At 43.3% G+C, this 16,031-nt stretch overlaps 1 protein-coding gene across 1 annotated transcript; it reads right to left on the bottom strand.

The window, feature by feature from the left end:
* Positions 1 to 10,956: 10,956 nt before the first annotated feature.
* Positions 10,957 to 14,500, bottom strand: LOC123042843 (lysM domain receptor-like kinase 10). Its single transcript, XM_044465217.1, has 6 exons — positions 14,269 to 14,500; positions 12,857 to 14,079; positions 12,498 to 12,756; positions 12,092 to 12,320; positions 11,510 to 11,991; positions 10,957 to 11,381 (listed from the first exon to the last, which is right to left on the bottom strand). Exons 2-5 carry the CDS (start codon positions 13,943 to 13,945, stop codon positions 11,718 to 11,720), a joined length of 1,851 nt encoding a protein of 616 aa, XP_044321152.1. The 5' UTR covers positions 13,946 to 14,079; positions 14,269 to 14,500; the 3' UTR covers positions 10,957 to 11,381; positions 11,510 to 11,717.
* Between the last annotated feature and the right edge of the window lie 1,531 nt (positions 14,501 to 16,031).

Raw genomic sequence — 16,031 nt, forward strand, 5'->3', positions numbered from 1 at the left:
CAATGGGTCTGCCATATTCAGATTCGTATGTATTTTGCAAATAGTCTATGTCTACAATGCTCTGCATGGAGCTACTCTAGCTAAATGCTCCCACTTTCAATATGTATCCAGATTGAGACTCAGAGTCATCCAGGTCGGTGTCGAAAACTTGCATCGACGTAACCCTTTACGACGAACCTTTTGTCACCTCCATAATTGAGAAACATATCCTTATTCCACTAAGGATAATTTTGACCAATCTCCAGTGATCTACTCCTAGATCACTATTGTACTCCCTTGCCAAACTCAGGGCAGGGTATACAATAGGTCTTGTCCATAGCATGACAAACTTTATAGAACCTATGACCGAGGCATAGGGAATGACTTTCATTCTCTTTCTATTTTCTGCCATGGTCGGGATTTGAGTCTTACTCAATTTCACACCTTTGCAACACAAGCAAGAACTCTTTCTTTGACTGTTTCATTTTGAACTACTTCAAAATCTTGTCAAGGTATGTACTCATTGAAAAAACTTATCAAGCGTCTTGATCTATCTCTATAGATCTTGATGCTCAATATGTATACAGCTTCACTGAGGTCTTTCTTTGAAAAACTCCTTTCAAAACCTCCTTTATGCTTTCCAGAAAATTCTACACCATTTCTGATCGACAATATGTCATTCACATATACTTATCAGAAAGGCTGTAGTGCTCCCACTCACTTTCTTGTAAATACAGGCTTCACCGTAAGTCTGTATAAAACTATATGCTTTGATCAACTTATCAAAGCGTATATTCCAACTCCGAGATGCTTGCACCAGTCCACAGATGGATTGCTGGAGCTTGCACACTTTGTTAGCATCTTTAGGATCGACAAAACCTTCTGGTTGCATCATATACAACTCTTCTTTGAGACATCCATTAAGGAATGTAGTTTTGACATCCATTTGCCAGATTTCAGAAAATGTGGCAATTGCTAACATGATTCGGAAAAACTATTAAGCATCGATACAAGTGAGAAAATCTCATTGTAGTCAACACCTTGAACTTGTCGAAAACATTTTTGCGACAATTCGAGCTTTGTAGATAGTAACACTACTATCAGCGTCCGTCTTCCTCTTGAAGATCCATTTTATTCTCCATGGCTTGCCGATCATCGGGCAAGTCAACCAAAGTCCACACTTTGTTCCTCATACATGGATCCCATCCCAGATTTCATGGCCTCAAACCATTTCGCGGAATCTGGGCTCATCATCGCTTCCTCATAGTTCATAGGTTCGTCATGGTCAAGTAACATGAACTCCAGAATAGGATTACCCTACCACTCTGGTGCGGACCATACTCTGGTTGACCTACGAGGTTCGGTAGTAACTTGATCTGAAGTTTCATGATCATCATCATTAATCTTCCTCACTAATTGGTGTATGCATTACTAGAACTAATTTCTGTGATGTACTATTTTCCAATTCGGGAGAAGGTACAATTACCTCATCAAGTTCTACTTTCCTCCCACTCACTTCTTTCGAGAGAAACTCCTTCTCTAGAAAGGATCCATTCTTAGCAACAAATATTTTGCCTTCGGATCTGTGATTAGAAGGTATACCCAACAGTCTCCTTTGGGTATCCTATGAAGACGCATTTCTCCGATTTGGGTTCGAGCTTATCAGGTTGAAAGTTTTTCACATAAGCATCGCCGCCCCAAACTTTAAGAAACGACAGCTTAGGTTTCTTGCTAAACCACAGTTTACACGGTGTCGTCTCAACAAATTTAGATGGTGCCCTTTTTAACGTGAATGCAGCTGTCTCTAATGCATAGCCCCAAAATGATAGTGGTAAATCGGTAGGAGACATCATAGATCGCACCATATCTAGTAAAGTACGATTACGACATTCGGACAAACCATTACTTTGTGGTGTTCTAGGTGACGTCAGTTGAGAAACTATTTCACATTGTTTCAAATGAAGACCAAACTCGCAACTCAAATATTCGTCTCCACGATCAGATCGTAGAAACTTTATTTTCTTGTTACGATGATTTTCAACTTCACTCTGAAATTCTTTGAACTTTTCAAATGTTTCAGACTTATGTTTCATCAAGTAGATATACCCATATCTACTCAAATCATCTGTGAAGGTCAGAAAATAACGTTACCCGCCGCGAGCCTCAATACTCATCGGATCGCATACACCAGTATGTATTATTTCCAATAAGTCAGTTTCTCGCTCCATTGTTTCGGAGAACGGAGTCTTAGTCATCTTGCCCATAAGGCATGGTTCGCAAGCATCAAGTGATTCCAAAATCCCATCAGCATGGAGTTTCTTCATGCGCTTACACCAATATGACCTAAACGGCAGTGCCACAAATAAGTTGCACTATCATTATTAACTTTGCATCTTTTGGCTTTAATATTATGAATATGTGTATCATTACGATCGAGATCCAACAAACCATTTTCATTGGGTGTATGACCATCGAAGGTTTTATTCATGTAAACAGAACAACAATTATTCCCTGACTTTAAATGAATAACCGTATTGCAATAAACATGATCAAATCATATTCATGCTCAACGCAAACACCAAATAACAATTACTTAGGTTCAACACTAATCTCGAAAGTATAGGGAGTGTGCGATGATGATTACATCAATCTTGGAACCACTTCCAACACACATCGTCACTTCACCCTTAACTAGTCTCTGTTTATTTTGCAACTCCCGTTTCGAGTTACTACTCTTAGCAACTGAACCAGTATCAAATACTAAGGGGTTGCTATAAACACTAGTAAAGTACACATCAATAACATGTATATCAAATATACTTTTGTTCACTTTGCCATCCTTCTTATCCGCCAAATACTTGGGGTAGTTCCGCTTCCAGTGACCAGTCCCTTTGGAGTAGAAGCACCCAGTTTTAGGCTTAGGTCCAGACTTGGGCTTCTTCACTTGAGCAACTTGTTTGCCGTTATTCTTGAAGTTCCCCTTCTATCCCTTTGCCCTTTTCTTGAAACTAGTGGTCTTGTTAACCATCAACACTTGATGCTCTTTTTTGATTTCTACCTTCGTCGATATCAGCATCACGAAGAGCTCGGGAATCATTTTCGTCATCCCTTGCATATTATAGTTCATCACGAAGTTCTAGTAACTTGGTGATAGTGACTAGAGAACTCTGTCAATCACTATCTTATCTGGAAGATTATCTCCCACTTGATTGAAGTGATTGTAGTACTCAGACAATCTGAGCACATGCTCACTAGTTGAGCTATTCTCCTCCATCTTATAGGCAAAGTATTTGTCAGAGGTCTCATACCTCTCAACACGGGCATGAGTCTGAAATATTAACTTCAACTCTTGGAACATCTCATATGCTCCATGAGACTCAAAACGTCTTTGAAATCCCAGTTCTAAGCCGTAAAGCATGGTGCACTAAACTATCAAGTAGTCATCATATTGAGCTAGCCAAATGTTCATAACGTCTGCATCTGCTCTTGTAATAGGTCTGTCACCTAGCGGTGCATCAAGGACATACTTCTTCTGTGCAGCAATGAGGATAAACCTCAGATCACGGACCAAATCCGCATCATTGCTACTATCATCTTTCAACATACTTTTCTCTAGGAACATATCAAAATAATAAACGGGGAGCAACATCAAGAGCTATTGATCTTCAACATAGTTATGCAAATACTATCAGGACTAAGTTCATGATAAATTAAGGTTCAATTAATCATATTACTTAAGAACTCCCACTTAGATAGACATCTCTCTAATCATCTAAGTGATCACGTGATCCAAATCAACTAAACCATGTCCGATCATCACGTGAGATGGAGTAGTTTTCAATGGTGAACATCACTATGTTGATCATATCTACTATATGATTCACGCTCGACCTTTCGGTCTCAGTGTTCCGAGGCCATATCTGCATATGCTAGGCTCGTCAAGTTTAACCTGAGTATTTTGTGTGTGCAAAACTGGTTTGCACCCGTTGTAGATGAACGTAGAGCTTATCACACCCGATCATCACATGGTGTCTCGGCACGACGAACTTTGGCAATGGTGCGTACTCAGGGAGAACACTTTTATCTTGAAATTTAGTGAGAGATCATCTTATAATGCTACCGTCAATCAAAGCAAAATAAGATGCATAAAAGATAAACATCACACGCAATCAATATAAGTGATATGATATGACCATCATCATCTTGTGCTTATGATCTCCATCACCGAAGCACCGCCATGATCACCATCGTCACTGGAGCGACACCTTGATCTCCATCGTAGAATCATTGTCGTCTCGCCAACCATTGCTTCTACGACTATCGCTACTGCTTAGTGATAAAGTAAAGCAATTACAGGGCAATTGCATTGCATAGAATAAAGCGACAACCATATGGCTCCTGCCAGTTGCCGATAATTCGGTTACAAAACATGATCATCTCATACAATAAAATATAGCATCATGCCTTGACCATATTACATCACAACAAGCCCTGCAAAAACAAGTTAGACGTCCTCTACTTTGTTGTTGCAAGTTTTACGTGGCTGCTACGGGCTGAGCAAGAACCGTTCTTACCTACGCATCAAAATCACAACGATAGTTTGTCAAGTTAGTGTTGTTTTAACCTTCTCAAGGACCGGGCGTAGCCACACTCGATTCAACTAAAGTTGGAGAAACTGACACCCGCTAGTCACCTGTGTGCGAAGCACGGCGGTAAAACCAGTCTCGCGTAAGCGTACGCGTAATGTCGGTCTGGGCCGCTTCATCCAACAATACCGCCGAACCAAAGTGTGACATGCTGGTAAGCAGTATGACTTGTATCGCCCACAACTCACTTGTATTCTACTTGTGCATATAACATCTACGCATAAAACCTGGCTCTGATACCACTGTTGGGGAACGTATTAATTTCAAAAAATTTCCTACGCACACACAGGATCATGTTGATGCATAGCAACGAGAGGGGAGAGTGTGTCCACATACCCTCGTAAACCGAAAGCAAAAGAGTTAGCACAACACGGTTGATGTAGTCGTACGTCTTCACAATCCGACCGATCCAAGTACCGAACGCACGGCACCTCCGGGCTCAGCACACATTCAGCTCGATGACGTCCCACGAACTCCGATCCAGCAGAGCTTCGAGGGAGAGTTCCGTCAGCACGACCGCATGATGACGGTGATGATGTTGCTACCGATGCAGGGCTTAGCCTAAGCACCGCTACAATATGATCGAGGTGGATTATGGTGGAGGGGGGCACCGCACACGGCTAAGAGATCAATGATCAATTGTTGTGTCTCCAAGGGGTGTCCCCCTCCCCGTATATAAAGGAGTGGAGGAGGGGAAGGGCCGGCCCTCTCTATGGCGCGCCCTAGGGGAGTCCTACTCCCACCGGGAGTAGGATCCCCCTTTCCTAGTAGAACTAGGAGCCCTTCCAAGTAGTAGGAGTAGGAGAGAAGGAAAGGGAAAAGAGAAGAGAAGGAAGGAGGGGGCGTCGCCCCTCCCCCTAGTCCAATTCGGACTAAGCATTCGGGGGCGCACAGCCTCCCCTCTCTCTTTCCCCTAAAGCCCAATAAGGCCCATATACTCCCCAGCGAATTCCCGTAACTCTCCGGTACTCCGAAAAATACCCGAATCACTCGGAACCTTTTCGATGTTCGAATATAGTCGTCCAATATATCGATCTTTATGTCTCGACCATTTCGAGACTCCTCATCATGTCCCCGATCTCATCCGGGACTCCAAACTACCTTCGGTACATCAAAACACATAAACTCATATTACAAATCATCACCGAATGTTAAGCGTGCGGACCCTACGGGTTCGAGAACTATGTAGACATGACCGAGACACGTCTCCGTTCAGTAACCAATAGCGGAACCTGGATGCTCATATTGGCTCTTACATATTCTATGAAGATCTTTATCGGTCAAACCGCATAACAACATACATTGTTCCCTTTGTCATCGGTATGTTACTTGCCCGAGATGCGATCGTCAGTATCTCAATACCTAGTTCAATATCGTTACCGGCAAGTCTCTTTACTCGTTTCGTAATACATCATCCTGTAACTAACTCATTAGTTACAATGCTTGCAATGCTTATAGTGATGTGTATTACTCAGTGGGCCCAAAGATACCTCTCCGACGATCCGAGTGACAAATCCTAATCTCAAAATACGCCAACTCAACAAGTACCTTTGGAGACACATGTAGAGCACTTTTATAATCACCCAGTTATGTTGTGACGTTTGGTAGCACACAAAGTGTTCCTCTAGTAAACGGGAGTTGCATAATCTCATAGTCATAGGAACATGTATAAGTCATGAAGAAAGCAATAGCAACATACTAAACGATCAAGCGCTAAGCTAACAGAATGGGTCAAGTCAATCACATCATTCTCCTAACGATGTGATCCCGTTAATCAAATGACAACTCGTGTCTATGTTTAGGAAACTTAACCATATTTGATTAACGAGCTAGTCAAGTAGAGGCATACTAGTGACACTATGTTTGTCTGTGTATTCACACATGTATTATGTTTCCGGTTAATATAATTCTAGGATGAATAATAAACATTTATCATGAAAAAAGGAAATAAATAATAACTTTATTATTGCCTCTAGGGCATATTTCCTTCAGTCTCGGCTTTGTGTCGTGACCAGCTATGGCGGCGGCCATGGACGTCGTTGACCTCCCCGGAGGCATAGCTGCTTTGCTGCCAAACCCTGCTCGCACGGATCCGACCATCTAGGCCTCTCCTGGGGAAACCCATGATCTTTGATCGGACGATGGCGGCACTTTGGTGTGTCGTTTACCTCTTGGGGGCTTCGTCTCGGAGCTCAGCATTGGCAAGCATGACCTGTTGTTTGCGGTGGTTGTGGCGTCCAAGCTTCTGTGGCAACGATGATGGTGGGAGCGTTGTTGGTGACGCGGGGATGGTTGTGGTAGTCGGCTCTTCTTCGGCGTGTCCGTGATATTGCCTCGGTTCGTCTGTTGCTGTGGAGTCATAACTGCGGTGGCGGGGCCTTGTGCTATACGATGGCTGGCTGCAGCTGATCCGTTCGGTGATCTTCCGTGGCGCCAACCGTGCCTGGTTTTGTTCTTCCGAGTTCTCCGTCAGAGTCGGAGTTGCGTTGTCTGGCAGGTCGACTTGTCGTCGATTAGGGTGGACTTTGCCCTGTGTTTCAGTCTATGGTGTGGGCTTGGCCCTTGTTGTTCCTGTTTTTGCCCGGTTTTCCGTAATTAACTGGGCAATTCTCTTCTGCTTAATTAATAGATGAAGCAATCTTTGCCTCCGTTTCGAAAAAAATATCGATCCAGCAATCATACTGCGTATAGTACACATAATCAGCTTCCATACGGTTCATCAGACTTGTTGCAAGTTTGGAACCAAATCAGACCAACCGGGCCATGATCAGCACTCTGTTTTTTTAGCTGATTGATCAGTACTCTATTTTTCAACCAACGACTTTATATGTACATAAATTATTTTCTACTGCTTAGAATGATATCCTTAACCAACAAAAATAAAAATAAAAATAGAATGATATCCTTAATAGTGACTTTACAATCAAGGATGTTAAGAAAGCAATGTTTGGCTCTTATGCTGACTGGGTCCCAGGCCCGGATCGCTTTCCTTTCTTGTTTTACCAGCAGTTTTGGGAACTACTAGTAAAGAGAGGCCTCTTGCTCTTGGTGGATGCTTGGAATGAGGGTAAGCTAGATCTTTTTAGATTGATTTTTTCTTTGTTAACCATCATTCCTATGGAAGCTGGTGCTCCTAACTCACAGAAATTTAGGCCTATTGCCATATTTAACTATAGCTTTATTTTTTTTTGCCAAGTCTCACCAGCTAGGTCTAATTAGGCATTTTTTGCCAAGTCCCCTAAAACTTTGTGGAGTAAAAGGCTTAGTGAAGTATATTTACTCCACTTAGTTTTGGCCAGACCTAGCTGATCCCCTAAATATAACGGAGTAAAATTTTGTTTTTCTAAACTTTGCAATTCTAGTATAAATTGCAACTACATATTGGCACACATATATAAACTAAACATAAATTTGAATGTTCAACCAAATTACGAGTAGAGTTTACAAACCAAATTTAAAGTTTAAAAAATGAATTTAAACACGCCGAATGGTTCAAATGTAGCAAATAGCATTTCATATAACAAATAGGACTCGCTTAGACGTTGCCAATGATGCTCAACAAGATCTTGTTGGAGCTGAGTATGAACTTGACGGTTCTCGATCTTGCGATGCGCCTCAAGGAATGTCAAGATTCTCTTTGTATCATACTCTGGCTCAACCGGAGTCCCGCTGGTGATTTACCAAAAATTCTCAGGCATATATTTCTTGTCTTCAACGATTATGTTATGAAATATGATGCAAAAAGTCATGATTCTTCATAGAACTTTGGAGTTCCAGCACTCGGCAAGGCCACGAACAATTGCAAAGCGCTTTTGAAGCACACCGAAGGCTTTTTCCACATCTTTCCTTGCAGCTTCTTGACATTAGGCAAAGTGAGTGTTTTTGTTACCTTTTGAATGCGGAATTGTTTTGACCAAGGTGGCCCATGATGGATAGATGCCATCTGCAAGGTTGTAACCCACCGAGTAGTTGTGCCCTTGACCGAGTACTCGCAAGAGGGAGCTTCACCTTTTACAAGCCTGGAAAACATAGGTGATCTCGGTAGCACATTCAAATCATTGTGAGAGCCAGACGCACCAAAGAATGAATGTCATATCCAAAGATCCTTTGATGCAACTGCCTCAAGAATGATAGTTGGATTGTTGACGTGGCCTTTGTGGGACCTTTCCAATTTGCAGGACAATTCTTCCATCTCCAGTGCCTACAGTCAAGTGATCCAAGCATCCCTGGCCATCCTCTTGCTTTACTCTCATTCATCAGCCTCTAGGTGTCTTCCTCGGTTGGTGCTCTCAAGTACTCCAGGTCAAAGATAGATCACTGCTTTGCTGAACCTTCGAACAGCCTCCAAGATTGTGTCTTCCCCAATGCGTACATAGTGATCAATTACATCGGCAGAACACCCATATGCCAAGACTCGAACAGCCGCAATGCATTTCATCAGAGGGCTTGCACTGATCTCTCCAGTTGCATTTCTCCGGAGCTTGAACCAGTTATCTTATCTCTCAACGGCTTTTGCAATGGTCAGATAAAGACTTGTGTGCATCCAAAAGCGTCGGCGAAAGTACTTCTTCGGATAGGTTGGGTTTGGATCAAAATAGTCTCTCATGATCTTGTCATGGCCATCCGCTCTATCACGGTTGATGTGTATGCGGCCAAATTGTGATCCTCTCCTCGGCCGTCGAACAACATCATTGAAAATCATGCCTAAAACGGTGTCAAAGTCATCATCGTCTTCCTCCTCCTCTTCAGACGACGACGAGTCCTCTAACGCCATCTCCCTCAACCTCTTCATCTACAATCCAAACAGTTCAGTTCAATCAAATGACTCTGTTAAAAGAGAAACAAGCAACAAAAAATTCACCTACACAATTCTTCGAACACTTGGGGTGCGGTGGTGGCGCAAAAGCCGGCCGGCGGGTGACTTGCAGCGGTGCGCAAGCTAGGTGAGATGTGGCGGGAGATTTAAAAAGAAGAAACTCGAAGGAAAATGGATGAATCAACAATGGTGACGGTAGCGGTGTTTCACCTTGATTCCGGCAACGGCGACGGGGCCTAACAGGCTGGCTGACGGGTAGAACGATGGTGGAGGGCAAGGGATGGAACGAGGTAGCGGCGGGGCTGGCGCGGGACCGACGGGAGGCGCGCCGGCGAAGATGCAGCGGCCGCACGGACGCGAGAGGGAGTAGTAGAGTTTTACTCGGCCGCGTATCGGTGGAGTAAAAATAGGGGAATTTCTGGGGTCGGAGTAAAAATATACTCCACTAACCGCAGATAGGGGATCGGCTAGGTGTCGATTAGTGTAGTAAAACTGAAATTTTACTCCACTAACTGATTATAGGGGATCGGTTAGAAATGTCCTTACTAATGAGCTTATTGCAAATAACCAGACTGCTTTTATTAAAGACAGATTCATTCTAGATAAGTGTTGTTGCTGCACAAGAAATTATTCATGATGTTGTTATGAGAGTTAGCCAAGGCTTAGTGTTTAGGCTAGATTATGAGAAGGCATGCGATAGAGTTAGTAGGGAATGTATGATTAATATGTCTTACCAAAGAGGATTTTGCCCCAGGTGGATGAAGAGGATTGAATCCATATTCCATGCATCAGGGTATGTGCTTTGGCTCATCACGTTGCAGATCACCACCACACGATTGAACCCTAAATCGTAGAGCTCCTTTTGCTAAATTCAAAAGTTTGTTTTCGAGCATGTCTTAGGTTGGTTAGGCCATTTTCAACGACAAACATCAAACGAAGATCATCAATGTTCACGTGCACGTTCGTATGTACACAACTATTTTTTCAGGCAATCCAATTCACTTTCTTTCTTTGTCTGTGGTGAGAGAGCTTGCGGGCTGGGTCTGGATGACTTTTTGATGAGCCCGGACATGTCTGTGGACTCCTGTACTTCTCCCTTAATTTGATGATTACAGACAATAAGGTATGTTAGGTGTCAACAATTGCTAAGCCAAGGTATGTTAGGTGTCAACAATTGCTAGCCAATTATTTGACTCACCTACACATTGGCAAGCCAAATTTTGGCAGCAAATAAATCATTCTAGAAAAAAGGATCATCCTAATTGTAGTTTTTACTCACCGCCAATCCGCCATCCTTGATTGTTCCATGGGCCATTGTTTTTGGTGGCACTACTGTGGATTGTTGTTAGATTATTGATATGACAGGCTGTTAAAAATAAAGTGCTACTCCTAAAAAACCACTCGAAGCGGAGGTTGATAGTGATATCCGGTTGATTCAACAATTAACAAGAGGCAGCTAGCGCAACAACAGATACAGATAACAAAAACAGTCATCAGATACACCATCAAAATGGCTAACGATTTGTTGGTGAACTTTTTATTTTTTGGAAAATAAGGATAACCCACGACCTCTGCATCAGAATGATGCATGCAGCCATATTATTAAACAAAATGCAGAACAAAGTCTGAGGTTCAAATCTGACTCACAAACGGAGCTTAACAAAAAAGGAAAATAAAAGATGCCACAACCGGCGAAGATAGCAACAGGCTATGATGTCTATACACCTAGCCTATTATTAGCTCGTCATCCAAATGGGTTGAAGATAACCCATGCTACCGTCTCCCAAAGATTTGTTGGTGAACTGCACGAGGAAAATTGCAAATCACGGCATACATACACGAATCAAACAAGACACCAAGTAATACTCGCAAAGAAGCCAGTCAATCTAATGCCTGCCGGTGCGCGATCTCTTCCTGGGTCGATCCTGTGGCTCAACACCCTGCATATGAATATGGAAGCGCCACAGATGAAGATATTTAGATACTATTCAAGGGGTGTAACATGTGGCCATCCAAAGAGAGAAAGAAAGGGTCCACAAAGATGCATTAATGGTATAAGTCATCATACCTGGCCTGCTGATGATGCTGCCTCGTTGCTAAAACTGCAGGTGATACTTTCTAATCCTTGGAGCATACTGATGACCTTCGCTATTGGAGGCCTCTTGGAGCGGTCAGGATTCACACAGACTAGACCTACCTCGAGGCATCTCTTTATTTGTTCGCAATCTGTCTCTAGGATGGCTTCCCCTGTTGATTCGCGCGACATATTTCTCCATTTACCAAGAGTCTGTAGATGTAGAATCCAAACATACATCTAGAATGCTAGTGTGCAAAAGATAAAACGCAACACCGTTTATGTAAAACAAAGACCTCGTTTTACTCGGCGAGAATGTTTTCCTTACAAGCTCCATAAAGTCATCTGAAGGTGTTCCAGTATCTGGATAGTTCCTGTCTCCTATTACTATCTCCATGATTATTACGCCCAAACTGAATATGTCTGACTTTGGTGTGATTTTACCTTCATGTAAAAATTCTGGTGCCATGTAACCACTGAATCACACCATGAGTACAATTTTTGAATGTTAATGTGATTGTAATGAAAGCACATATTTACTAAAAGGTATGGTATTAAGAACTTGCACTAACTTACAATGTTCCGTCACGAGATGAAGTGCAAACAGTTTTTTGTTTATCAAGCGGTCTTGACAAACCAAAGTCGGTGATTTTCGGCACCATATCATCATCGAGCAGTATGTTTGCAGGCTTCAAGTCAAGGTGAATAATAGGCTTGTCTGTTTGCTCATGGAGGTAACATAAGCCATAGCAAACCCCCTCGATTATTTTGTAGCGTGTGCTCCAATCAAGTCCGGAAGATTCATCTGCATTTTTAACCATAAGAAGAGCATCATAACACTATGATTGTTGTTCTCTAGGTAATACATGCGAAAGGGTCACAATTTTTCACTACAAGTTTTCAGTGATACCAAGACCATGTGTGAATAAAATACAATTTTTTTATGATGAAAGTTTCTCTAACTTCATATGGAGTGGCGTACCTGTTATATACTTATCAAGGCTTCCCTTGGATAGATACTCCAAGCAAAGTAACCTTTCCGGCGTCTCTGCAAAAACATGTTTCCCTTCGTACTCTAAACACTCATTTCGTGTTTCATAGCAGTAGCCTATGAATCGCACTATATTAGGGTGCTTAAGCATCATAAGATGATAAACCTCATTCTCAAATTGCTTCTGGCCAAGCATGAATGACGACGCTATCTTCTTCACAGCAATAATCTCCCCATTTTGTAGCACACCCTGTTTAAAATTATCTTATTTTTATGGATAGTCCAGTTACACATATTTGAAAATTTGAAAGATTGACAAAGTTTTAAACAAAAGAAATATGCGACCTTACCTTATATACCACACCGAAACCACCGTGGCCTAGTATTCGCTCGTCGGTAAAGTTATTTGTGATTTCTTTCAAATATTGCAATGATACATCTCGCGGTCTTGAACTCTCATCCTGTGATATGCTTTCCAAGTTATTTGTGATTCCTTTAAAATGTTGGAATAGTACATCTCGTGGTAGTGGTAGTGAACTCTCATCATGTGGTATGCTTCCCAAGTCAATGGTGTACACTTTCAGACATAATTCCCCGCTCACAAGCGAGAACATCGAAGGCTTCTCCAGTGGATGAAATAATAGTACAGCTTCAGAGAAGGGCCCGCATGATTTTCCAGCAATTGTGACCTTCCCAAGTAAGGTCTTGGAACGTTTGAACGAAGTGTCGACTCGGTAAACATATGCTTCAATATTAAGGAGATGAAGATTAGATGGTTCCCACATGTCGAAGTAGAAGCGCTGGTTCCACACCGGATTCACATCTGTCTCACAGTTTGCGGTGCGGAGCCGGAAAAAATCGAAGGAAACCTCGACGCAAGTCCAACCAGAAGTTCTGTCGTCCTTGGGCCTGAGGTTTTGAGCACTTACGACCTCCACACACATCCCCACTGGGGCTGGATAGTTGCCATGAAGGAGCCAATTGCCTCTGATGGAGTCCTCCCTATCACTGTCGAAGTCAGGGGGGTCATAGTATACATTTAGATCCAATTTCCCTGACACAACAGGGAAGAGCATGAAACGCTTTTCCAGAGGATACCGGGATGGCCGTGTAGAAGGATTGAACGGCCAGAATGAGCTCATATTTATTGTGGCCTTGCCATGGAAAGAATTTTGACCGGGGAAGGATTCGTCCGTGCTATACACACTCGCTTCAAGAACAAGATTATGAACATTATATGAAGACGACAGGGGGTAGAAGTAGAATCGCTCGTCCCACTCCCACTCTAGGGAGAACATACGTTTCTTGTACTTGACACTCGTGCGAAACTGCTGGGAATCAAAGCTGAGGACCACAAAGGCCATGGTGGTACCTCGGCAATATAGGTCCTCCAGGTCCGCTCCTGCAACCTGTACGACCAACCTACCAGCTGGCGCCATGGTCTCTGCAGATGTAGCAATTTACAGTCCCTAGTGCACATAAAAACAGCACTACTGGTGTTTGGGAAACACCATCGCCTACAAGTAAGGCTCCACGAACAGTCTGCCAGCAATATAAACCTTCAAACCCGTGTCTGGATAGAAGAAACAAATTAAACTCGTATCAGTTCCGGTCCTCTCCCCATGCAACGCAACGTGCAAACAGATCCGCAACAAACTGGAGTGGATGCATGGGGTGTAGAGAAGGAAAAACTACTACAGCACTTGGATTAGAGCAGAGGAAACAAGTAAAAGAAAAGGTGGATCAAGTAAGGTTCGCTCACAGATAGTGCGTAGGGGATGAATCCTGAGTCCGGATAGGATGCGCAAGTCGAGTGGGGCGGATCGACGAGGACGGAGAAGGTGAGGGTCCGATCGATCGTTGACCCACCCTTACTTGCAGAGGAGGGGAAGGATGGGTAACAACTAACAAGGAAGGAACAAAGCAGTGCAGAGTTTGTCACCTCACCACTTGATAAAAACAGAGCTCCAGCCAAATACACGGTGTGTCTTCTTGTCCTCATCCACGATATGAATTAAAAGGCTATGGAGATTGGACTGGTTACACACCAGCCAAATGGGTAGTAGGTATTTACGCGCAAAGCCCAACCAACGCATATGATATGCTCCTGCGCGTCAGTCTCTGTATATGTGTGTACGCATGTCGAAGCTTCAAAAACAAAAAACATGCATGTGAAGCGACGACCCACAGTCAACGGTCAACCAAATGTTAGCGCGCCCGTGGGTTTACAAAGTAAGCAGTTCTCTTTAACCTGACAAAAGAATTAAATCAGACAGAAACACGCTACCTAAAGCGCGTCCAAGGCTCAAGCAGAAAAAAATGATGCCTTGGGCACTTTGGAACCGATGATGTGCCAACACCCACGTATTCTAGCTCTACTAGTGGTTGGGGCGTGCCAAGGGCGCGCCTCCTGAGCGGGAGCTTGGCAGTGCCAGCTAGTTGGCGCCCCTTGCACATGCTTTTGTACACTAATTAGCGTGTTTGATGTTGCTGTTAATTAGGCAACTGACATTTGAAGCAGAGAATAGCCGTAGAAATAAGTAGTTGTACACAATAGTGCCATTATGGATATTAACAGGTGGATGTAGACCACCTCAGTGACAACAGCGGAGTTTACATAGGCAACGATATAGGTGTTGGATCTTCAAAAGGACCCAATAGCGGCGTCCAAAAGTAGGCCCTTCTTGCTCGAATCTTCGTCTCAGTAACAAAGACAAGAGCAGGCCCTTCTTGCTTCACGACATTGTGAAGCTCTCGAACTGCCTCGGGGTTCCCAAGCCCCCAACAGTTCCAAATTAGACAAATCATTGGGACGAGCAGGGCTTATTTGCAGCCGCTACCGAAGATTCAGAGCTAGGGGGGTGGGGGTGGGTTTCTTTTTATTGGATTCTTTGATGGTGCCATCATTCTCATCTTCCACCACTCTCTCCTCCAGACTCGCATCGGTGAGCTCGTTCCCTCCAGAAACATGAGCATGATCTGTCAGAAGCGGTAGCTCAACCTTGCGGTAAATTTGTGTTGGCAGACCTCCTTTCCGTTTTGGTGCTGAATTGCATTTCACAGGAGAGTTCACCTCTGCATCATCTGCTGTAGTACTCGAGTTCCTTGTATCATTCTTACTTGATTTTGGCTGCTGGGTCTTGGAGGAGCTCTCATTGGATGTAGTCTTTTTTTCCTTTCATCCGGCGGCCGGAGACCTTTCCCAAACAGAATATTGCCATGTTCTTCTCTGGTTCTAGGCATCAGGCAAATAAGATCAGAGTGGTCCAGGCCACCACATGAAAAACAAAAGTGAGGAATAGGAATATTCTCATATTGGATATCATACGGATATGTAGTTCCTCGTCTTGAATACTCAATAAGTATCCACCTCCTTAGCGGTTTAGCGACATCTAGGGTTACCCTTGCACGCAGGTAGCCACCGCCATGATCAAATTGAATGGAACTAGCCTCCTTATCATTCTGTTTTGCTATTGCCTTGCTCCACGCTTCATTAGATTGAAGGGGAGACTGACAACTCTTGGC

Source organism: Triticum aestivum, chromosome 2B, assembly GCF_018294505.1.
Source record: "Triticum aestivum cultivar Chinese Spring chromosome 2B, IWGSC CS RefSeq v2.1, whole genome shotgun sequence".
NCBI classification, from domain to species: domain Eukaryota; kingdom Viridiplantae; phylum Streptophyta; class Magnoliopsida; order Poales; family Poaceae; genus Triticum; species Triticum aestivum.

What these genes read in the sequence shown, in the direction of transcription:
- LOC123042843 (XM_044465217.1), bottom strand. Translation starts at nt 13,945, where the DNA reads ATGGCGCCAGCTGGTAGGTTGGTCGTACAGGTTGCAGGAGCGGACCTG. An exon ending in GTTTCGGTGTGGTATATAAG is followed by an intron (nt 12,757 to 12,856) that starts GTAAGGTCGCAT and finishes AATTTTAAACAG; the next exon opens with GGTGTGCTACAAAATGGGGA. An exon ending in CCTTGATAAGTATATAACAG is followed by an intron (nt 12,321 to 12,497) that starts GTACGCCACTCC and finishes TTAAAAATGCAG; the next exon opens with ATGAATCTTCCGGACTTGAT.